This window comes from Festucalex cinctus, chromosome 10, assembly GCF_051991245.1.
Source record: "Festucalex cinctus isolate MCC-2025b chromosome 10, RoL_Fcin_1.0, whole genome shotgun sequence".
NCBI classification, from domain to species: Eukaryota; Metazoa; Chordata; class Actinopteri; order Syngnathiformes; family Syngnathidae; genus Festucalex; species Festucalex cinctus.
In genome coordinates, this window is record NC_135420.1 from 24,021,628 (window position 1) to 24,043,487 (window position 21,860).

Consider the following 21,860-nt stretch of genomic DNA (forward strand, 5'->3'; position numbering starts at 1 on the left):
TAAGGCCTCGTGTCATTCCATCCTCACAAACACACACATCTGGATTCCTGCTGGGATTGCCATGACCCAGCATCCTAAATCTAGGTGGGTCTTTTTCCTAATTTAGCAATGGAATTCACCCGGATTGGTTGTTTCAAATCAAAATGGCAAATTTCCTGTTCAATTTCAGGCATGGCTGCTTGAGATTTTTTTTTTTCATGGAGTCTGTTATCATAGATAAACTAATTTTGTCATGACTGGGTCATGCCAGGGTTATGTTTGGGTCATGAGCGTGAGGTCAAGTGTCTGTTTTGAACTGATGTAACCATCATCTGGTTTCAACTGGAAAAACGCTATGTGATGGCAGGAGCTATGTGATGTCAAGAATCTTTAATCTCTTTTTTTTGGTCAACAGCCAATCAGATAATTCCATGTCAGTCCTGTTACCCACATGTCTAACCACAGCCAATCCGATCAATTCACTGTCTATTTAAGACAAACCGGAGAGTGTGCGTTTGTCGGATTATTACCTCGGTTCCTCTGTGCATTTCCACAGCCCAAGTGGGCTTAGCGTCTCGTGATTCTCGATGCATTTTCATTGTTTCTCGTCTAGTCAAGTTTGTTCTACACCTCTCTGTTATGTGTATGCGCTTTTGGGATCCAACCTCAAGAACACAACAAATTTTGCCCAACTTTCGAGCTCTGGAATTAGCCTCAAAATGGAAGAAGCTACAAACCAAAATGTCCCACGTCCTGTTCAATTTTCAGCACGAGTCCTTGAGACCTTTTCATGTGTCTTGTTCTGACAGAAATATCTGCTCAGTTAAATGTGGATCTGTCGGGGGCTAATGTTTTGGAACTTTCAAGACCTGGTGTTTGCCTCAAAATTGCTGTATTGAATCAAAATGGCTGACTTCCTGCTCAATTTTTGGACATGAATCCTTGAGCCTTGTGCATCCTGTTATTAGGATACGTGTCCACCCAAGTTTGTGTTTATTGGTGAAAACTGGCGTTGTTGTTTCAACTTTCGAGTCCTGGAATTAAACCCCAAAATGGCTGCTTCAAACCAAAATGGCTGGCTTCTTGTTGAATTTCAGGCATGGACCCTTGAGATTTTGAGAGGTGTATCCAGTGAAATAGCCATCGGGGTATTTTATTTTTAACTTTCCACTGGGCGCTGTAAGATATTACACATAATAACTCTCGTTAAAGGTCAGCGGTGACAAGGAATATGAGGAGGAAAAATCCATGTGGAACTCTGTGCTTTGCTCTCATTTTCATGGAAATTCCACAACTTCCTGCCTACAGCTTCCATGGAATGTCAACCCCCACCCCAGCACCCCTCCTCATCAACTTTTCCACGAAGCTTATGATTTTTGGAATGTTTGTCCCTTGAACGAGCGCCCGAAGATGCACCATTTTTTTTGAAAGCGCTTGCAATCTTGTAAATCTGAGTGTATTTTAGGGGGACTCAGGAACGGAATATGGATCCTTCCATTTTTGTTTCAAAGCAGCCATTTTGGGGGTGAATTCACAAAAATGTCTCTAGGACCCAGGACTTATATACCCAAAGTATGTCATCGATTTTCATGCCTTTGCCATGATGGAAGGAAGGATGAAGCTATTAATTTTAGTGCTCTACATTGATTTAAAAATAAAGCAAGAAATGTCAACCCTGAGTAATATCCACCATGATAAAAATTTATAGTAGCTACGTGACACATGACCCATTTGGGATGACAACACCCTTAATGGAAAATATTACTACATTACCTATCATGGAGCGGACTAAAAATGTCAACCACGTTATTTTCGTTTTTTTTCATCTGTTAATTTTAAAGCATATTACAATAAATCAAATGTAAAAGGCCTCGACAAACATTAGAAACGGAATGACGTCGCTAGCCTTAACTTGTCAGCCATCAGGATTAGTGTTAGCATTTTGTGATTCCGTATCATTTTGCCGAAAGCTGCTTATCTTGAGTCAGCGCATTTTCTCTGGGTTAATTTTGTAACATTTGAAGCTCTATTAGAGCTTTTTAGCTGGGTACATTTTCAAGCACATTACAATCATTCCGACGCAATAACCCGAAGCAAAAGTTCAATCAGGAACGTGTAGCTAGCTTTGCTAGCTGGAAAGAAACTAGTCCTAACGTTATCTAACGTAGCAACATGCTACAGATATATAGCTAGCCTTGCTAGCTGGATAGAAACGAGTCCTAACGTTATCTAACAACCACGTAGCAACATGCTACAGATAAAACATTACTTACCTTGGAGCAATTGAAGGTTAATTATTTTTTAAGGGATTGAAATAACGATGCAGACAGCCGCAGTTTTTTTTTTTTTTTTTAATCCAGAGCCAGAATTTATCTGGATTGCGTCTGTGAGAAAATAGTAAAAGTAAATGAAAAAGCATGTGCATCGTTTTTGTTTGTTTGTTTGTTTTGGCTGCTTCATTTTGCCCCCATTGACCTCTCGTTTATCCTCATAACTATTTTCTTAACGAGCCGGCTGTAGTATGTCAAGAATGCGCTACTTCTTGTTGAAATCAACATGCTGACAGGTGTGCATGTATCTAAGCGTGTGAGTGTGTGTGGGAGAGCGAGAGAGAGTGCAGCTGTGCGGAATTGTCCAGTCATGCCGAAGCACGCAGGACAGTTTTATACGGTCACATGTAAACTGCATGCCAAATGACGAAGATTCTATAATGACGAACGGAAATAATGCTTGACTAATTGCTGTTACCATGACGAGCTGGGAAGCTTTGCAAAAACAGAGGCTTCCTCTCGTCTTGTTTCTGGCAACTGTATACACCTGCAGGCCGGATCTCGCAGGTGAGTGCATGCGTAATGGCGAGCTGGATCACGCCAATAAGTGCGTGCGTTAACAGTGGGTTGGGTTGGATCTCGCCAGTGAGTGTATGCATAACGAACGGGTTGCGTCACCCCAATTAATCCATACGCAACAGTGGGTTGGATCTCGCCAGCAAGTGTGTGCACAATGACTAGTTGGATCAGGCCAATAAGTGTATGCTTGGCAGTAGCAGTGAGTTGGAATTTGCCAGCAAGTGTGTGCGTAACATGCTGGATCTCACCAGTCAATTCAAGCATGTCATGAAATGCAAGCATTTTGAAAAGTGAAATTGTCACCATATTGAAACACTGAAAGACTTCTTGCCTTGACAGTTTTCACATGTCATAACGGGATTGACAGGTGTAGGCAATAAAATGCAATTTTCCCAAATGAAAAGTGTAAAACAACAACAACACTATTCCCTTGACGTTTTGAACCTGCATGCTGCTTCTCATTCCCACAAAGATGGCATATACTGCACTGTACACAAATGGTAGTATGGCACCATCTAGTGTATATCGGTGGTATCGCAGCCAGGAGTCAGCCGAAATACGAAAGGCGGGAGATTTACGAGGGACTGCTACAACCTGAACTGAGTGACTACAGTACACATTGGTTGCCATTTTTAGTCAGTCGAAGTGACAATAGGGAGAGGCGTAATTAAACACATTTAAACAACGTTAGTAATTGCAAACAATCTATATTATGTCCCTTACATGACACCAGCCGTGCAGGTTGTGGCGGTCGGACGAGACGACTCCACACCACCAACCTCCTTCCCTCCCTCCCTCATTCCATGTGTAGTGGGGCTTGGCGAAGCAATTCTCGCGATCCCATTGGTCGTCGCTTTAGATTTCTCTTCGCTGATTGGTTGAAAGAAGCCGAGGGGGGCGGCTCTTTAATGAAGGTTTAGGTTGGTCGACCCATTTCTCACACACCCATTTATCGCCGCCTCGGCGTTCTCCTCTTTCATTGGTTAAAACAAGTTAGAGGGGCCGCCTCTCAATTGAAGGTTGAGGTTGGTCGGCGCATTTTCTACGCTCCCATTGGGCAACGCTATGGAATTCTCTTCGCAGATTGGTTGAAAGAAGTCAAGGGGGCCGGGTCTCTATCAAGCGTTCTTCCGGCTTACATGTTGTTGCGAACGGAGAAAAAAAGGAAAAGAAAAGACGAATGGAAAAATTGTAATCCAGAAAAGGAGCGTTGCTTATGAACTCAGCGATACGGTGAACACCTGTACGTACTCCGAAACCCGTTCGCTTGTGTAGCGCAACCGGATTTACGTGGGTGCTCGCCTTGAAAGTTCTGCATTTGGACGTGAGTGATAAACAGGCGGCACCAGAAGACCTAGCGAGTCTCACGTTAGCTTGTTGCTAACTAGCTCGCTAGGCTAGCAATGTATCGCTTTTACTAAGTGAGGTTATCGAAGCAAAATCGTCGAATATTTTGAGTTAAAGTCTTACTGGGCTAACGTCGCGTTTGTGTTCTCTTTCCAAAGCGGCGGAAAAGACATCGCGTCACTTGATAAACTTGATGTTAGGCGAGTGTTTCGACCAATAAACGCAAGCCAAAATACTCCTCAATGTATGTATCGATTCGATAATGTTTGCTGTTTTTTATTATTATTTAAACTGTTGCGCAAAACGATAACCAAGCTCAGCATAGTGTCTTTGCTCGGTCCGCTAAAGGGTTAATTTATTTTCGAGCCTTTCATTGTTGAGGCATTCGTACTTTTGTTGTCATGGCCGCGCATGCGCATAGTTTTTCTAGCGTTTTGACACGCGTTTATTTACGTACTTTTTCCTTCTTCTCAGGTCGTCGAGTAAAGTAAAAGAACATCCGAATGAGCTCCCAGCAATTCCCACGACACGGGCTGCCCGCTTCTAGCCCTGGTGGGGCTCCCCTGATGCCCACAGGTAGGAACCTGGTGCCTGTCAGTCAGCCATCAAACCCGCAAGGTGAACTGGGAGACATGGCTTCAAATAACATGAGTTATTTATTTATTTATTTATTTATTGAAAGCAAAAAAAAACGTCATCACTTTCCATTCCTCGCTGTTTGTCGATGCCTCTAACTCTAGTCTGTGAATAAATTTGATTGCTTGATAGCCGTTGCTGAGGCTGCGGACGGCGACCAGCAGGAGCACCCGCCGGTGGGGGGCGGCGCGGGCACGGTGGTGTTCCGGGATGACAAGCAGGAGACCATGGTGGTCCGACCGTACCCGCAGGTGCAGACGCACGGGCAGCCGCAGGCCGCTCCGCAGGCCTTGCCCATCCAGCCCGGCGGCCCGCCCGTGGCCGTGCCTGCTCCACCGGTGCATCTGCCGCAGGGCCAGCCCGCGGTCCTCACTGATGGACAGATGAAGGTGAGTCTAGAAATGCTGTCTTCATTTATTGCTTTAACGTAAAATTAAGTCAGAGGTGCGCGTGTTTCCAGGCGGTCCTGAAGTCCCCCATGCCGAGCCGCCTGATAGCCCCTGCGCCAGCTTCCAACCAGGGCCACATTTCCATCCCCTCCAAAGTACAAGGCCACATGACGTCGGCACCGGAGAGCAGCAGTGCCACCACGCTTTCTATTCCCGTGGCCACCATCAGCGGACAGCAGGTAAGGATGTGACATAGTCCACCACACTGGACACCTAGAGAGGACTTGGCGATTAATTAACCAAGTTTTGATTTTATGTTAAGGCCACCAGGTTGCCCAGCTCTCCATCCATAATGGGTTACTCATGACTATTTTTTTGTGTGTCAGGGTCACACCAGCAACTTGCACCACCTGATGCCAGCCAACATCCAGATCATTCGAGGCAGCGGCCCCACGTTGCAGATCGGGACCCCCACCGTGCCGTCGCAAACCTTCACGTCACATCTTCCACGAGGTTAGTTTGACTGCGACAGTTGCTTTCAACACGGCACGGAAGAGAAATCAGTGTTAGATTTAACACGCATGTACCAGCAGGTGTCCTCACCATGCTGAAACCTGACATAGGCAAAAATGCACATTTTCAAGAATTGACATTTTCAACAGCGTTTTATTCACTTGGAATCCGATCAAATATATTATCTTTTTCATTTCCAACATTTGTGATGCATAATGATAGAAAAAAAAATGATGCACCTTGCAAGATTTACAGTCCCGTTCCACGGCCGAATCGTGAATAATCTAAGAATCGGTAATTTTGCACACCTCTAAGAGGCATTCTAGGTCTGGTGCAACGTCATGTGAGAGTGTAGAAAATAAGTCTTAAGTTTATATTTGAACATTTCTACGGTCTATAATTTAAGTCTGCCACACTGAAGTACTATGGCACCAATTAACAAAAATTATGAAAAGGTTTATCTTTTGTTACCTTCTGTTCAGCAATGAAAATGCTGGAATGGACTTTTAAGTATTGATAATTTCCATATTTATGTTTCCCTCTCAGGCGCAGCCGCAGCCGCGGTCATGTCCAGTTCCAAAACGGTCCTCCGACCGGCCACTGGAGCAGGTGCAGGCCCGGGCCAGCCCACCGTGCAGCACATCATCCACCAGACTATTCAGGTACAGTACACACCTACTGTGTAAAGATGACAACCTTTTTTTTTTTTGGTGTCCGTGTGTGCGCAACGTTTTTTTTTTTTTTTTTTTTCACTTTCCCCTCCACAGTCTCGTCCTGCTGTGACGACGTCCACGTCTGTGCTTCCCACCGTGGTGCCCCCCATTTCGGCCACAAGGACCCAGTCTCCCGTCATCAGTCCCTCTGCCACGCACGCTGCAGAGGTGGCTCATGGGTAAAATGAAAATACGACTTGGAGCCGTCAAGTATGCGGTGATCTGTTCTGGCTGTTTTTGAGCTAGAGGCTGTTTTGTGCTCTCGCAGGCGTCCCGGTCTGACCATTCACCCGCCGCCGGCCAGCATCAGCATCCAGAGGCCTCAGACGTCGCGTGACACGGCCACGCGCATCACGCTGCCGTCGCACCCGGCCATCGGCGCTCAGAAACCTCAGCCGCCGCACACCATGACGCAGGTTAATCGGCTCGATAATAAATGGGAAAAGATTTCCCATTACATTCTCTGAGACAGAAAAGGTTACGATTCTGTTCTGACCTCACAGAAGCCCATCTTCAGTACCGTCACGCCAGTCGCGGCAGCAACCGTGGCGCCCATCGTGGCCACCAACACCGTGCCCTCGACCACCTCCATAGGTACACACTCAAAAGTCACAAAATCAGGTGAAACTTCTCAACAAACCGAAACGAAATGCAAATGTGTTTGCGTGCAGGTACCGTGCCCCACACCCAAATGAGCAGCAACACTATTGTCACCATGACGATGGCCTCGCACTCCTCGCACGCCACCGCCGTCACCACCTCCACCATCCCCGTCGGTCAGTTGGGTCTCTCCGGTTATTTTGGACTTTGACGCTTTGCCCTCACGTTCACCTCACCTCGGTGTCGCCCGCAGCCAAAGTGGTGCCTCAGCCCATCGCGCACTCGTCGCCTCGCGTGCAGCCCGACTACCCCGGGGAGAGGGCCAACCTCATCCCCATCCAGGGTCACCGCTCGTCGCCCAACCCCGTCACCATGGAGCCGAGAAGCGACAACAGGTGGGTTTGAACTGTCAGACGTTTTATTTCCGTTTGGCCCGTCGATTGTGAGGGAGAGAAATGCCAAAACAACGGAAGTCGGACAAGTTCAGCAAACAGTGTTCCCTCATTTATCGCTGGTGTCGCGTTCCAAAAAGTACCCGCGATAATGGAAATCCGTGTTAATTAAAAAAAAAATAAAAATCCCGTTAACATCTTTTTTTTATTGTTTTTTCGTTTTGGTATGGTTTTTACTTTATTATAAATGCTTTTTCATTCATCATATGTTCTTTCATTTACATTCATTTTTCTCCATTAAAAGTATGTTTATGTTTTATTTACTTATTAAAGTATGCAGCACAGTATGTATATTTTTTTTCATTTATTATAAATGTATTTTTTTGTATGATTTATTAATTTTTTTAATTATTTACAGTAATTTTTTCCATTAAATGTATGTTGTTGTTGTTGTTGTTTTGTTTTTGTTTTTTGTTTTTTTGTTTTTTTTAATTTACTTACAGCACAGTATATATTTTCTATCTCCGGAATGCAATGTCGTGGATCACAAAAAAACAACAACAAAAAAGCGCGCTATAAAAAATCAGCGAAACAGTGAGGCCGCGAAAGATAAACCCGAGGGAACACTGTACGTAAAAATGTAGACTTTTTTTTTTTTTTTTTTCTTTTACAGAAAATACTACTGTTTTTACTGGCTAACATTTTTTGTCCTTTGATTTTCAAGGCCCCCAGTTCCAGTCCAGTTCCAGTATTTCCTGCCGACGTACTCGTCGTCGTACCCGCTGACTCACACATACACACCCATCAGCAGCTCTGTGTCCACCATCCGTCAGTATCCTGGTAGGAAGCACCGCCCATGTGTCGTAGATAAGATACCTCAGTGCAGCCGCCATCTTGCATGTGGCATATCTGCCCGTAAACTAAAATAAAAGTTTAATTAGTGTCTGTAATAACCAGTTTTTAGAACGTAGACATGACATGGGTTGTGTCTCCTCCTTCCCAAGTGACTCCCCAAGCTCCGAGTTCGGCGCTGCCCGCCCAGGCCGGCGTGGGTGTGGCCACCACCGTGCACCTCAACCACATGCAGCTGATGGCGGTGGACCGCATCGGCCTGCCGTCGGCGCAGATCAGCACGCAGGGCATCCAGCCGGCGCCCATCGCCACGCAGGGCATCCAACCGGCGCCCATCGGCGTGCAGGGCCTCCACCCGGGTACGGCGTCCATCGGCGCGGCCGGCCTCCAGCAGGGCGCAGGCGCCGCCCAGCAGCAGCAACCGCCCACCGAAGCGAAATCAGGTGCCACATTTGTATCTCACGATTTATAAATTCACATTTTTCTGTGGAACCTAAACCCCAGTTTGAACCCTCTCCAGGCGTGGTCTTGGCAGACGGCTTTGGGGGTAACCCGATCAGCAGCACCACTCAACCGGTCGGCACTATGGTGCAGGCTCATGGCCAGGGAGGTGCGCCCACCCTGGTGTCCTCGCCGAGACCCAGCATCCTACGCAAGAAGCCCACCACCGAAAGGTGAGAGGCAGAGGCAACCCAAGTGCGCGTTCGAGTTTGGAAACATATATATTTTGAGGCGATGTTTTGTTTTCAGTTGTGTTCGCAAGACTCTCATTCCCGCTCAGCCCAGTGAGCCGAGCAGCATCAGAATGGAGAGCGGCGTAAGAGGGGCAAGCTCCCCCCGACCCGCAGGGTGAGCGTCCGTCACATCAATCGCTTCGGACTACAAAGAGCTGGCTAAAGCTAACGTTTAGCATGACTGTATGATAGTGATGTGCTGTGGTTGTGTGAGCCAAAATTGAGGGGCGCTCTGATTATGTTAGCTACGTAGCTAACCGTGTAGGTAAAATACAGGTGCAGTCCAGGGTTATCATAGTTTTGGAATTTTTCGTTTTAGTTAGTTTTGATTTCATTTTGAGTTTTTTTTTTTTTTTTTTTGTTTTTTTTTTTTTTTTTTTAAATTTAGTAAGTTTTAATTATAGTTTTCAGGGTGGTTCTGTTTTTATTAGTTTTAGTTATTTAATAAATGTTTCGTTTTAGTTAGTTTCAGTATTAGTTTTATTTTATTTTTTTTAATTTAATTAAATTTTTTTAAATTTAATTTAATTTTTTTAAATATGTATGACTTGTGCGCAATATTTAAAAAAACACCGTGGGAGCGATGTCATCTGAAGGTGCTTTACTATTGGCTGCTGCTAGATGACGTCACTTCTGTGTGACAGACTTTCAAACGTCCTTTTTACAGTTAATATCAAAATAAATCTACTTATAATCACATTTAAAATCATTCCCAAAGGCTCATGCATTAATTACCAAAGACTAAAACGAAGGACATAGTTTTGTAAACATAAAATGTAGTTCCAGTTAGTTTTTGTTTTTCAAAAAGCATTTTCGATTTGATTTTATTTCATTAACGAAATTGTTTTTTGAATTTTAGTTTTAGTTTTTTCATTCGTTTTAGTTGACTAACATAAGCTTAGTGCAGTCTGTTCGTGCTAGCTGGCTAACGCTAACTGTAGCTGTAAAAGAGATGTACACTACAGTTGTGCTAACTAGCTAATGCCAATTGGGTGAATTGGAAGTGGGTTCTGGCTGTGCTAGCTGGCTCAAGCTAACTATGAAAAATAGAAGTGTACTGGTGTTAGCTAACCGTAAAATACATGTGCGCTGTGGTCGTGCTAGCTGGCTAATGCTAACGGTAGCTGTAAAAAAGAAAAAAAAAATGCTTCAGTTGTGCTAACTGCCTCATGTTGACTGTACAAGTGCATTCTAGCCACGCTTGCTAGCTAATGCTAACTGTATAAAAAAAATAGTGTGATGTGATCGTGTTAGCTTCCTAATGCTAACATTGTAAAATAACATTGCGATGTGGTCGTGCTAATTGGTCAAAGCTAAAGCTAACACTCTCAGTGTATATGAATGACCCCTTATACGCCTGGTAAACGTTCCCTGAGCACACTTTCTCCCCTCAGAGTCAAACCCAAAGCCGAGGTGCACATGGCGGTGGCCCCTCCCGTCATGGCCGCCATGGACGCGCTGCCCCCGCCGCAGGGCGGCGAGCAGCAAGCGATGGCGGCGTCGGGGGCGCCGCACCTCGCCCAGGCCCTGCCCGCCATGCTGGCCACGCCGGGTCCCGCGCCGCCCTCGCAGCCCTCCGCCGTCCTCTCGGCCCTGCCGGCGGCCATGGCGGTGACTCCGCCCACCCCCGCCTCCATGGCCAACACGGTGGCGTCGCCCACGCAGCCGGCCCCCAGCAGCACCGCCGCCTGCGTCGCCAGCTGCCCCGACGGCAAGCTCAAGCACGAGACGGACACCGTGAACATCTCGCAGCCAGGTGGGGAGGCGACGCTCGTACCCCTTTCACACTGTATTGTGTAAAATAAGAATCAAAAAAATTAATTGTACTTTTTTTTTTTTTTTTTTCACTTATGTTTTTCTTAACAGACGCCAACGCCAACCCCCCCTCAAATGCCCAGTCCTCGGCCCTCAACGTGCCCCCCACGGGAGAGCTCATCCCCGGGGCGTCCCCGAGGAAGAAGCCTCGCAAGCAGCAGCACGTCATCTCCACCGAGGAGAGCGAGATGATGGAAACCAACAGCACCGACGAGGAGAAGGCGCCCGGGAGGCCCATGCCCGGCAGGGCCGAGCGCAGAGAGTCTCCCCCCAGGGAATATGTCGGTACGTAGACGGCGGTACCATTCTACTTTCTGTCACGTACGTACACGACGCTTAACTTTTCAAAATGTTCCCGTCAGACGAGGAAGGGGTGCGCTACGTGCCCGTCAGGCCCCGGCCGCCTGTCACCCTCCTGCGCCACTACCGGAACCCCTGGAAAGCCGCCTACCACCACTTCCAGAGGTACAGCGATATCCGTGTCAAAGGTTAGTTTTTTTTTTTTTTTCCCCAAACAGACACAAAATGTCGCGGAGTTGTCATTCAAATGGCATTAATTATTTTTTTGGCGTGTGTCAGAGGAGAAAAAGGGCACCTTACAGGACATGGCCAACCAGAGAGGCGTGGCGTGCCGAGCGCAAGGCTGGAAGATTCACCTGTGTGCCGCACAGCTCAGACAGCTGGTGAGCGAAAGGTGACAGCAGCGTCCCGGATACTTGAGTCGACGTATTTGACCGGCCTTCCTGCCCGTTTGGTGTTTTCAGTCTAGTTTGGAGCACGACGTGTACAGCCGCCTCTCCTCCCTGCAAGAGGGCCTCATCCCCAAGAAGAGAGCGAGCGCAGACGACGACCTACACCGCATCAACGAACTCATACAGGTGCAATTTTCATACATATACATATATATATATATATATATATATATATATAAGTACATTAATTTTGAGATAATTTTAATGACTCTACTTACTTGTAAAGCCTTTACTGGGGCAACACAGCCAGACACGTCCTTGTCAAAGTTTAGCAGTAATAAATGTAATAATAATGCATACATTTGTGGAGACTTGGGTCAAGTTGTATTTTACAATTCTAAAAATGTGCAGAATTTCACAAGTCAATTCATGTTAAATATTAGATAGCTCTTAATAAGAAAAGAAAAATGTTCCGAGCTGTCGCCAATGTCCTACAAATGCAATTATGCCATCTAGTGGCAAAAAAAATGACCAACACAAATCAATATCTTTTTAATATTAACTCAAATTTATGAATTATGAAATGACTGTATCAATGATTAAGGATGCAACCATATTTCTATTTACTTAACACAAGAGTATGAAAACTTAGGTGGGAAAAAAAATGACATTTAGAAAAGCTATAAAATTTGCGATGAATCGAAGTCATGCGATAAATTACGATTAAAATTATAAATATACACACACACATTAGCATTCAACAATATTATAGGCTACTTTTATAAAGCTTCATTCCCAAAGCTTCAAGTCCTTAGTAAGCTGCTCTAATAGTCGTTTTTTTTTGTAGATGATAAAGAATTCATACCGTTCTAATGGCCTCCCGTTTCCCCGTAGGGCAACATGCAGCGGTGCAAGCTGGTAATGGACCAGGTGACGGAGGCTCGGGATACCATGATGAAAGTCCTGGAGCACAAAGACAAAGTTCTGAAGCTGCTAAACAAGAACAATGCCGTCAAAAAGTCATCCAAGCTCAAGCGCAAAGAGCGGGCGTGAACCCCCCCAAACCGACTCATCCCTTTAACACCCCCCTGCTCGGAATCTGGTGCTATGATCTGCTTCATACAATCACAAGCACCCACCATGGGCGACGCGTGGCTGGCGGAGACCTTTTCGGAAGAGGTTCTCAATCTTTTTTTTTTTTTTTTTTTTTTTTTTTTTGGTTGGTTGGTTTTGGTTCATTTCCGAAAACCTCAAGAGACGATGATTGCTCACTTAGTTTTTGCCGCGCCTCCTCGTCGTGACCTGAAGAGGCGTGCGGAAGGAGTTGAAAATGGTAACGTGAAGACCAACCTCAAACGTGCTGTTTTTTTTTTTTTTTTTTGTGTTGTTGTTTTGATCGGTGCCTTCATTGTGTTTGCGGATGATTTAACCGCCGCCATTTTGCGAATACTTTCTCCCTTTTGTAGCACTCAATTAGGCTCAAATTTTTCCATGGTTCCATCCATTTACAATTAAAAATAATAATAAAATAATCACCTTATTATTTGTTAAAACTGTCAGTATAAACACTGATAGTAGAAAAGAATAGAATTTGTTTATTTGATGTGGATGTCACAAAAACGTTGGACAAATCGGATGTATTGCTCAGTGTTTTAGCTCAATTGCTAATTCACTGGTCCACAGGAGGTTTAAAATGGCACCTCTGTAAATGATGGGGGGAAATCATCCCTCTCTGACCCCATCTTGTCCCCTTGATTTGATTTTTAAGAAACTGCTTTGCCAGAGGAAAAACCAGAAAGCTGAGGCGTGTTTTTTTTTTTTTTTTTTTTTTTTTTAATTGGGAACTCCCCCCAAAAAAGGTGTATGTTTACAATACCTCAAGTAATGAAAGTCTGCATCTGTAATTGATGCAAAAAGATTTGCGATTGCCTATCAAACACCACAAGATGGCATCAAAGGAATGTTTTTACATTCGTTATGGCTTTTGACCTGACCACAAAAACAGGGCATGACTTCTCTCCCATTCCTGGGCCCAAGCAACTGTTGACCTGAGGGGGAGGAGCCAAAGCCTTGTCTAATAGAAAAATATTGCTTTAGTGCCATCTGGTGGTGATCTTTCATCAATTCAATGCTTTTTGGGTTTGCATCAATTATTTATGGATTTTCGCTACTATAATAGAGTTTCACAATAGCGGGAATATTCGTAATTGGTCGGAATCGTCCATTTTTGTTAGTCGTTAAGGAAGGCAGAGAAGGAAGTGCAATGGAGCGTCCTCATGTTCACAAGGCTGTATGCGTTACTGTTTAAATGTGCTCTTTTTCTTTGGGACACCTCCCTCAAAATGGAGACATTTTGTGCCGTGCGATGTGTAAAAACAAACAAACAAAAAGATTTCACAGAGGGAGAGTTGTAGTGAGTCGGGATCATTCAGCCCAGACCTTGTACATTGTTTTTGTCTAAGTATAGTAAAGATGCTTCAACAGCACATGCTTGTACTTGTGTTATTCTACACCCAAAATTATTTACATTTAGTTAAATTTTATATTCCTTCCACCACACTTATTAACTGGTTCAAACCATGCTAACCTCAAAATGTTTGCACTATTCTGGACATAAATTTTCAGAGGTTTCATCCTCTTGAGTATGTTATGTGACTCCCTCTAGTGGTAAATGAAAGTATTACTGATTTAACTGTACAAGCTTTTGTACAACTTTTTAAAATCCACTTTAGTACAATTCAACTGTATTTAACTTTTAAGTACAAAAACAGTATTTTTTTGTAGCAGGTGTAAAAAAAAAAAATTAAGAACCACTGCCATCGTTGTTTTGTCATCCATGCGTTGTCAGTGCTGATTCTACCGTGTATGTCGTCACTGGGTGGTTCTTACAAGAGCAAAGTCAAAGAGTCGTAAAAAAAAAAAACTTCCTTCTTCAGTGTCGTTGAGGGAACAACATCTCACAGAAGAAAACATCCTCAGGTAAGACTTGACGCTCATATTCAAGATACTAAATTATTGAATATGCTATTTTAGAGATCTACCGTATTACCGTACTACCGGTAACATCAAGTCAAAATGGACACCACATGCCTCACTATCATCCCTTCAATCAGGAATTCAATGCAGTGAAAAGGTTACACTGTTGTGTTATGTAAGGATGCTATAGTCCTAACAAAGACCAAATGGAAAATAGTGTAAAGTAAATCACAGGTGGGCAACCTTGGTCTTGGGTTCTGAAAATGGTCCCAGACGAGCATACGCGATTCTAAAAACAAAACAAATAAAACCTCATGGGAAAAGTGTTTTAAAAAGTCATAAATATCCCACGGATGACTTGATAAAGTGGGCCCTGATAGGAAAAAGATTTGTTAATGACACTGCAAGTAATCCTCTGTGTGATTATCGTGTTTTTCTTTCAGATTTCCGGTGATGCATCTCTCCAAGGTAAGTGATTTATTTTTTGCATAATGATGCTACAGTATATAAAGTGTACCAGCGTATTGTTACATATTTCAGAATATATGTCTATATTTCAGTCTCTTTATTGTCAAGGAATTGTATAGAGAATCTCAAGGGGAAAAACTGAAGTTAATAAATTATGGTATAAGGCCGTTATATAACCAAATGTAGAAAAATTGAAGTACTGTAAAAACTTTCTGGATGCTTTGACATGTGGATATGTAATCACTGCGGATATTTCATCAACTAGGGGGATTTTGTTTGGGTGGATACCGGGGCCGGCGTTCCCATTGGGGCCCAGGTGAAGGTGACTGACACGGGGCAACTTCAACTAATCGATGACGAAGGAAAGGTAAATAAATAAATACGTGAAAACCGTATATATTTTAATATTGCAAATTTGTGAAACATCTGGGATATAAAAATTGTATTGTCAACTTGTTGGTGACGTCTATTAACAAACCCAACTTCCAGGAGCACAAAATCACAAAGCGCATGGAGGGTGGCCTCCGGCCTATGCACCCCACCTCGGTCCAGGGCGTGGATGACATGATCCGGCTGGGGGACCTGAACGAGGCCGGCCTCCTCAGGAATCTCCTGGTGCGACACAAGGACGGACACATCTACGTAAGTCAACGTCGCGCCCCGCTTTTATGGGGCTGTAATGGCCCTGCTGGAAGTGCTACACCGCCGTCCTGGACTTTGCTCCCCTCTTGGGGTTTTATCACTCGTCTCCATGGTGACCAAACGGCCTGCGCCGGGAAAAGGAAACTGAAGTGAGATTCAGAATCGTTTGGTCACATGTAGTTCCGAATGCTGTAAATGTCGGAGTCGTCATGACCGGTGGTGGGGTAAGAGAGCCAGAGTTCCAAGGGCGGCCGTTACCCGTTAAGTTTTTAGCTACCTGGTTATCTGTCTGTCATGGTATAAATAAAAAATATCTATTTGTTACAAAATATGGAGTAGAGTCCCTGTTCGTAGTACGGCACATCACAACTTTCCATTCAAATACGTTTGAGGAATCGAGGTAGCCTGTTAGCAACGCCAACTCTGGGAGTACGGTGGCCCAAAAGGCTCCAAAAGACATCAAACGACTGACCCTGTGGGTTTTCAGACATACACGGGTTCTATCCTGGTGGCGGTGAACCCCTACCAGCTGTTGCCACTCTACACGGCCGACCACGTGCACCAGTACACGGACCGGCGACTGGGCGAGCTACCGCCGCACGTCTTCGCCATCGCAGACAGCTGTTTCTTCAAAATGCGCCGCAACCGCAGGAACCAATGCTGCGTCATCAGGTTTGCTGACCTCTCAGGTTCTTCTAGTGCGCCCCAGTTCGAACATGTGACTTTGTTTTGTATCATTTGAAGCACTTTGTGAGTGGTCTTTCTTGTGTGAGAAGTGCTTATTACGGTTTTGTTTGCTTTTGCCGCCGCAGTGGTGAATCAGGGGCCGGCAAAACGGAGAGTACCAAACTCATGCTGCAGTTCCTAGCGGCAGTAAGCGGCCAGCACTCCTGGATTGAGCAGCAGATCCTGGAGGCCAATCCCATCTTGGAAGGTAACATACCTCATGGGTTTTCCTTGGCTTAAATGGAGCCGAGGTACCAGTTCTTGAGCCAGAGGCGGCCTCATATTAGGTGGGGGGAGCTGCCTACAAGATTTATACACTGAGAAAACCCTAAAGGTGACACGGCGGTCACATTATCCCATCCACATCAGAGTTCTGAGGTTGGGAGTTCAAATCCGTGCATGGGCTATACTTGACACTAAATTGTGCTGAGGTGTGACTGGTTGTTGGTCTATTTCAGTGGTGTCAAAGTCCGGTCCTCAAGGGCCTGAACCCTGCATGTTTTCGAGGTTTCCCACGTTCAACACAGCTGATTCATATTTAAGCTCATCATGAAGCTCTACAGGAGCCTGATACCATATGTAATCCGTCCAGTCCATGATATGTCCCAAAGTCTTTGATACCCCACAGCCTTTGGGAACGCGAAAACCATCCGCAATGACAACTCCAGCCGCTTCGGCAAGTACATCGACATCAACTTCACCAAAGGGGGTGCCATCGAAGGGGCTCGCATCGAGCAGTACCTGCTGGAGAAGTCCAGGGTGTGTCGCCAGGTAAGTTCTCGGGACCAATAGAAACAAATCCCAGTCCTTAAGTCGAAGAATGTTTGCTTTCCAGGCACCCGAGGAGAGGAACTACCATGTGTTCTACTACATGCTGATGGGAATGCCGGCCGAGCAGAAGAAGATCCTTTCATTGGGGACTGCTGCTGAATACAACTACTTGACCATGGTACTGAACACACTTGAGAAAGACTCCTCTTACTTTAGTACAGTAAGGAAGTATTTGTGCTTGTTTACTTACCACCACGACACGCAACTATGCTGTATAAACAGGGGAAGTGCACCAGCTGCGAGGGTCGTGACGATGTTAAGGAATACGCTCACTTCCGCTCGGCGCTGAAGATCCTCATGTTCGGCGAGAACGACACCTGGGAAATCTGCAAGCTGCTCGCAGCCATCCTACACATAGGCAATATCAACTTCGAAGGTGAGAGAGGTCTAAGGCAAGCATGTTTAGAGTTTTGGTCCTGACTTTGTCTCAGCTCCTTAAATTTTTGGTCTTGACATGACTTAAGGTCCTCAAAGTCTTGGGCTTCACTTGGTCTCGGCTCCTCAAATTCTTGGTCTTGGCTTCTCAAGATCTTGGTATTTCACTTGTCTCAGTGACTAAAATATTGATCTTGATTTGGTCTTGGCTCCTCAAAGTCTTGGTTCTTGAAATTCATGTTAAATTTTCATAGTCTGTATTTGACTTGGTCTTGGCTCCTCAAAATCTAAGTCTTGACTCATCCTGAACATCTCAAAGTCTTAGTTTTGACTCAGCTCTCCAAATTGTGATCTTGACTTGGTCTGCACTCCTTAGAGCCATGATTTGGTCTCTGATCCTCAAATATTTGGTTTTGACATGGTCACTTCTCCTAAAAGTCTTGTTTTGACTTAATTGCAACCCATCAAATTTTTGGTCTCAGTTTGTTCTTAGTTCCTCAAAGTCATGGTCTTGACATGTCTTCCATCCTAAAATGATCCCCATTCCATTTCAGGAACCATCGTAAACAACTTGGAGGGCTGCGAAATCCTGGCGTCAATGCATTTTGACATGGTCTGCCAACTTTTAGAGGTGAGAAAAAATATTTGATAGCAAATGTGAGTTAGTTGTTGTTGTTGTAGTAGTTAAAGGTTTCTAACACTTTCTGTGATTGCCCTTGTCCATTAGGTGGATCCTAAAGTTTTGGAGAAGAGTCTGACTCAGCGTTCCTTCATGACCATTAGGGAGAGCGTGAGTAAAGTTCTGACCTCGGCACAAGCCCTGGACGGCAGAGACGCTTTTGTTAAGGTAAAACGAAGTCACTCCGTAACTTTTCCTTTTAAATATATGATTCTGGTTGACAATGGAATTACTGTGCTTCAGTTTAACCAACATAAACGCAATAGGTTAAAAAAAAAAACAACGCAAAATCTTAGCATAGATTAGATTTTTGCTCCTCTGAGATTTCTTTTCGACTTGGTCGAAACTCCTTAAAGTCTTGTTCTTGGCTGCTCAAAGTCTTGCTTTTGACTTTGTATCAATGCCTCAAAATCTCTCTTCAGAGTTTTAGTCTTAAACTTAGTCTTGGCTCTTAAAGTCTTAATCTTGACTTCTTATTGGCGCCTTAAAATTTTGGTCATGTCTTAGTCCCCCAACCCCAAAGTCTTAGCCTGGTCTCGATTTTAGCTTCTCAGGGTCTTTGTCTTGATTTGATCTTGACTCCTCAAAGTCTTGAGGGTTTTCACCAGATTTTAACGTGAGGGCATGGAGGTGATTTCAATAGGGACTCTTGCTTCATAGTAGTTTAACTAGAATGTTAGAAGGATTAAGGTAAAGAGTGTCACAAGTGGATATTTTGTTCTGTTGATAATCTACTGCGTGTGTGTGCGCGCGCAAACCTCTTGTGTTTGGGTGGACACACTTTATGACAGAAATTATTTTCTTTATGGTCGGCCAGGCTATTTACGGCCGTCTTTTTATTTGGGTGGTGGACAAAATCAATGAGGCCATTCACAAGCCGCCCGGGGAGTCCGATGAGGTCAGGCAGTCCATCGGCCTCCTTGACATCTTCGGCTTCGAGAATTTCAACACAAACAGGTCAGTGTTCTCCTCCTCAAGACTCTGTTTTCTGGCATGAGCTATGATCTGTCTCCTTATCTCTTGTTTTTGTAACTTTAATGAGATGGCATAAGTACTCAGACTGGACTTAAGTAGAAGAACAGACGTATAGGGTTCGTGGTATTTTTAGGGGGGACGGGAACGGGTTAATGACATTTGTAACCTGAGTTACAAGCTTGGTCACAAAACAAATTACACTTGTAAGTCAAGGTACCAGGTATGCAGGTAAAGTACAGCGACCAGAAAAATGGATTCAAGTCCAATAAGGACGTATTTGTACTTGGTTACTTCCCACCGCTGCAGCTTTGAGCAGCTCTGCATCAACTACGCCAACGAGCAGCTCCAGCAGTTTTTCGTCAGGCACGTGTTCAAGCTGGAGCAGGAGGAGTATGCCCGGGAAAGCATCGTGTGGGAGCGCATCGACTACAAGGACAACCAGGAAACTTTGGATGTTCTTGCCAACAAGGCCCTCAACATACTGGCCCTCATAGATGAAGAAAGCAACTTCCCCAAGGTCCAAAATCTCTATGTCATCATGTTCCGATTTCATGATCAGGTTCAAAGTGTTTTCTTTTGTTTTTTTCCTGGTGTAACCCTTCAGGGTACAGATACAACCATGCTCCAAAAAATGAATCAGGTCCACGGGAAGGGGAGCATCTACATTTCCCCCAAGAATAACTACGAGACTCAATTTGGAGTCAATCATTTTGCAGGCGTTGTCTACTACGACTCCAAAGGTAAAACTAAAAACTAGCCCACAGCATGGCAACCATTAAAGTCTGGCTCAAGTTATGGTTTTAAGACATGGTTTGGGTTTCACACAGGTGTTTTCACGACAGTCTCAAATAAAACGATGATCATTCATACTTGTTTATTCCCAAGGTTTTCTAGAGAAGAACCGCGATGCCCTCAGCCCTGACCTCATCCAGCTGGTGGAGACATCCAGTAACAAGTTGCTCAAGATGGTTTTTCAGAACGAGATGTCCAACAACAACAGTACCAAGAACACAGCCAACCCCAGGATGGTCATCAACACACCCAAGAACACACTAAGGGTCAGTTAGCATTAACCACTGGTTAGAAACCGTAATGCTATCTCGAAACCAAAACCCTGTCCTGAAACTTTAATTCAAAAACCTGACTTGGTGTAAGTAATAGTAAAAATGTCCTATGTTTTGTGTGCGACAGCAAGCCAACGACGGCAAGAAGAGAGTTCCCACGCTGACTGGTCAATTCCGTCAATCCCTCGACTCTCTGATGAAAACCCTGACGGTGTGTCAGCCGTATTTCATCCGATGCATCAAACCCAACGACTACAAGAAGCCAATGGTTAGCACAACCTGAACCCACCCTAACTAACACCCAACAATCGAGAACACGCACACATTTGAAATGTGTTTTTTCTTGTGTGTGCATTCAGCTGTTTGACAGAGAACTGTGCCTGCGTCAGCTGCGCTACTCCGGCATGATGGAGACCATCAGGATCCGCAAAGCTGGTTATCCAGTACGTTACACATTTGACGAGTTCCTGGACCGCTACAGGGTTCTCCTCAAGACATACATCTGTGACCCAAAAAAGGTGTGTGGATTTGTTGGGTACTTAAATTCTTGGTCTTCTTGACTCTGTCTCACCTCTTGCATTATTTGTCTTAAGTTGGTGTTGTTTCCTTGGTCTTGACTCATTCTCAAACTGTTGGTCTTGGTTCTGTTTTTTTTTTTTCTTATTCTTGGCACCTCAAAGTCTTGATCTTGGCTCATTTTCAAATGGTCTTGACTTGGTCTCAACCCTCAAATCCTTGTCTTAAATAGACACCTTGGTCTTGTCTCGACTTTTTAAACACTTCAGTCTTGTTCTTGGTTTGGTCTCCTAAAAATCTTGGTCTTGATCAGTTAACCGTTCCAAGTTTGTGCTTCACTTTTTCTTGACTACAATACTCAGTCCATGTCTTGACTAATTGTTGGCTCTAATTGTTGGCTCCAAAGTTCTTGTCTTGCTATGGTCAACAGTCTTCCAACTCTTATTTGGTTCCTCATAGTCCTACCTTGCTCTCAACCGCACAAATTCTTGTTCTGGAGATGGTTTTGTCTCCTCAAATTATTTTTTTTCCGACTGTTTGGACAGGAAAGCAAAGAGAAATGCTGCGAAAGCATCTGTGAGTCTGTGCTAGCCGGAGAGGGTGACTGGAAGACTGGAAAGACAAAGATCTTCCTGAAGGTGAGCTGACTTTGAATGATAAATGAATGATATGACAAAACAAAAATAGAAAACTTTAAAATCATAACAAATGGTCCTTAGGACTTCCACGACACCATGCTGGAAGTGGAGCGCATGAAAGAACTGAACACCAAGGCACTTTTGATCCAGAAGGTTCTACGAGGTTACAAATATAGGTAGTAGCGATAAGATATCAATCACGTGTATTGTGATCATTATTATTGATGAAACTTTTTTTTTTTTTTTTTGCAGGAAACAGTTCCTAAAGAAAAGAGCAGCTGCTCTCGTCATCCAGAAACATTGGCGAGGACACAAAGGGAGACAAGTGTACCGTGTGGTGAGTCCAGGCAACTTAATAGTCTTATTACAAAAAGTTGTAAATGTTAGCTCAATATCCCTTTTTTTTTGTGAGTAGTGTATACTACTACCCAATAACGCTAAAATTATACCTCACTCTTG

At 44.5% G+C, this 21,860-nt stretch overlaps 3 protein-coding genes across 5 annotated transcripts; all 3 read left to right on the top strand.

The window, feature by feature from the left end:
- Nucleotides 1–46: 46 nt before the first annotated feature.
- On the top strand, nt 47–13,997 carry sap130a (Sin3A-associated protein a). Of its 3 annotated transcripts, none has more exons than XM_077535009.1 (21): nt 47–84; nt 4,650–4,751; nt 4,944–5,200; nt 5,272–5,439; nt 5,587–5,713; nt 6,260–6,375; nt 6,481–6,605; nt 6,695–6,842; nt 6,930–7,020; nt 7,098–7,202; nt 7,280–7,421; nt 8,143–8,258; nt 8,423–8,713; nt 8,791–8,944; nt 9,021–9,119; nt 10,399–10,760; nt 10,871–11,104; nt 11,182–11,307; nt 11,399–11,502; nt 11,584–11,697; nt 12,406–13,997. In XM_077535009.1, the coding sequence occupies exons 2-21, from the start codon at nt 4,679–4,681 to the stop codon at nt 12,562–12,564; spliced, it is 3,111 nt and encodes a 1,036-aa protein (XP_077391135.1). In that variant the 5' UTR covers nt 47–84; nt 4,650–4,678; the 3' UTR covers nt 12,565–13,997. The 3 variants fall into 3 exon arrangements, with proteins under 3 accessions (XP_077391135.1, XP_077391133.1, XP_077391134.1); XM_077535007.1 differs by lacking the exon at nt 47–84 and adding an exon at nt 3,975–4,071; XM_077535008.1 differs by lacking the exon at nt 47–84 and adding an exon at nt 4,004–4,152.
- A 466-nt stretch (nt 13,998–14,463) lies between these two features.
- Nucleotides 14,464–18,663, top strand: LOC144027764 (unconventional myosin-VIIa-like). Its single transcript, XM_077535569.1, has 12 exons — nt 14,464–14,490; nt 14,931–14,955; nt 15,221–15,322; nt 15,445–15,597; nt 16,085–16,269; nt 16,410–16,531; nt 16,952–17,094; nt 17,159–17,272; nt 17,377–17,530; nt 18,084–18,160; nt 18,257–18,376; nt 18,631–18,663. Exons 2-12 carry the CDS (start codon nt 14,941–14,943, stop codon nt 18,661–18,663), a joined length of 1,218 nt encoding a protein of 405 aa, XP_077391695.1. The 5' UTR covers nt 14,464–14,490; nt 14,931–14,940.
- A 341-nt stretch (nt 18,664–19,004) lies between these two features.
- Nucleotides 19,005–20,864, top strand: LOC144027765 (unconventional myosin-VIIa-like). The gene is made up of 7 exons (XM_077535570.1): nt 19,005–19,165; nt 19,490–19,700; nt 19,788–19,923; nt 20,069–20,241; nt 20,375–20,515; nt 20,607–20,765; nt 20,841–20,864. The coding sequence occupies exons 1-7, from the start codon at nt 19,014–19,016 to the stop codon at nt 20,862–20,864; spliced, it is 996 nt and encodes a 331-aa protein (XP_077391696.1). The 5' UTR covers nt 19,005–19,013.
- Nucleotides 20,865–21,860: the final 996 nt, after the last annotated feature.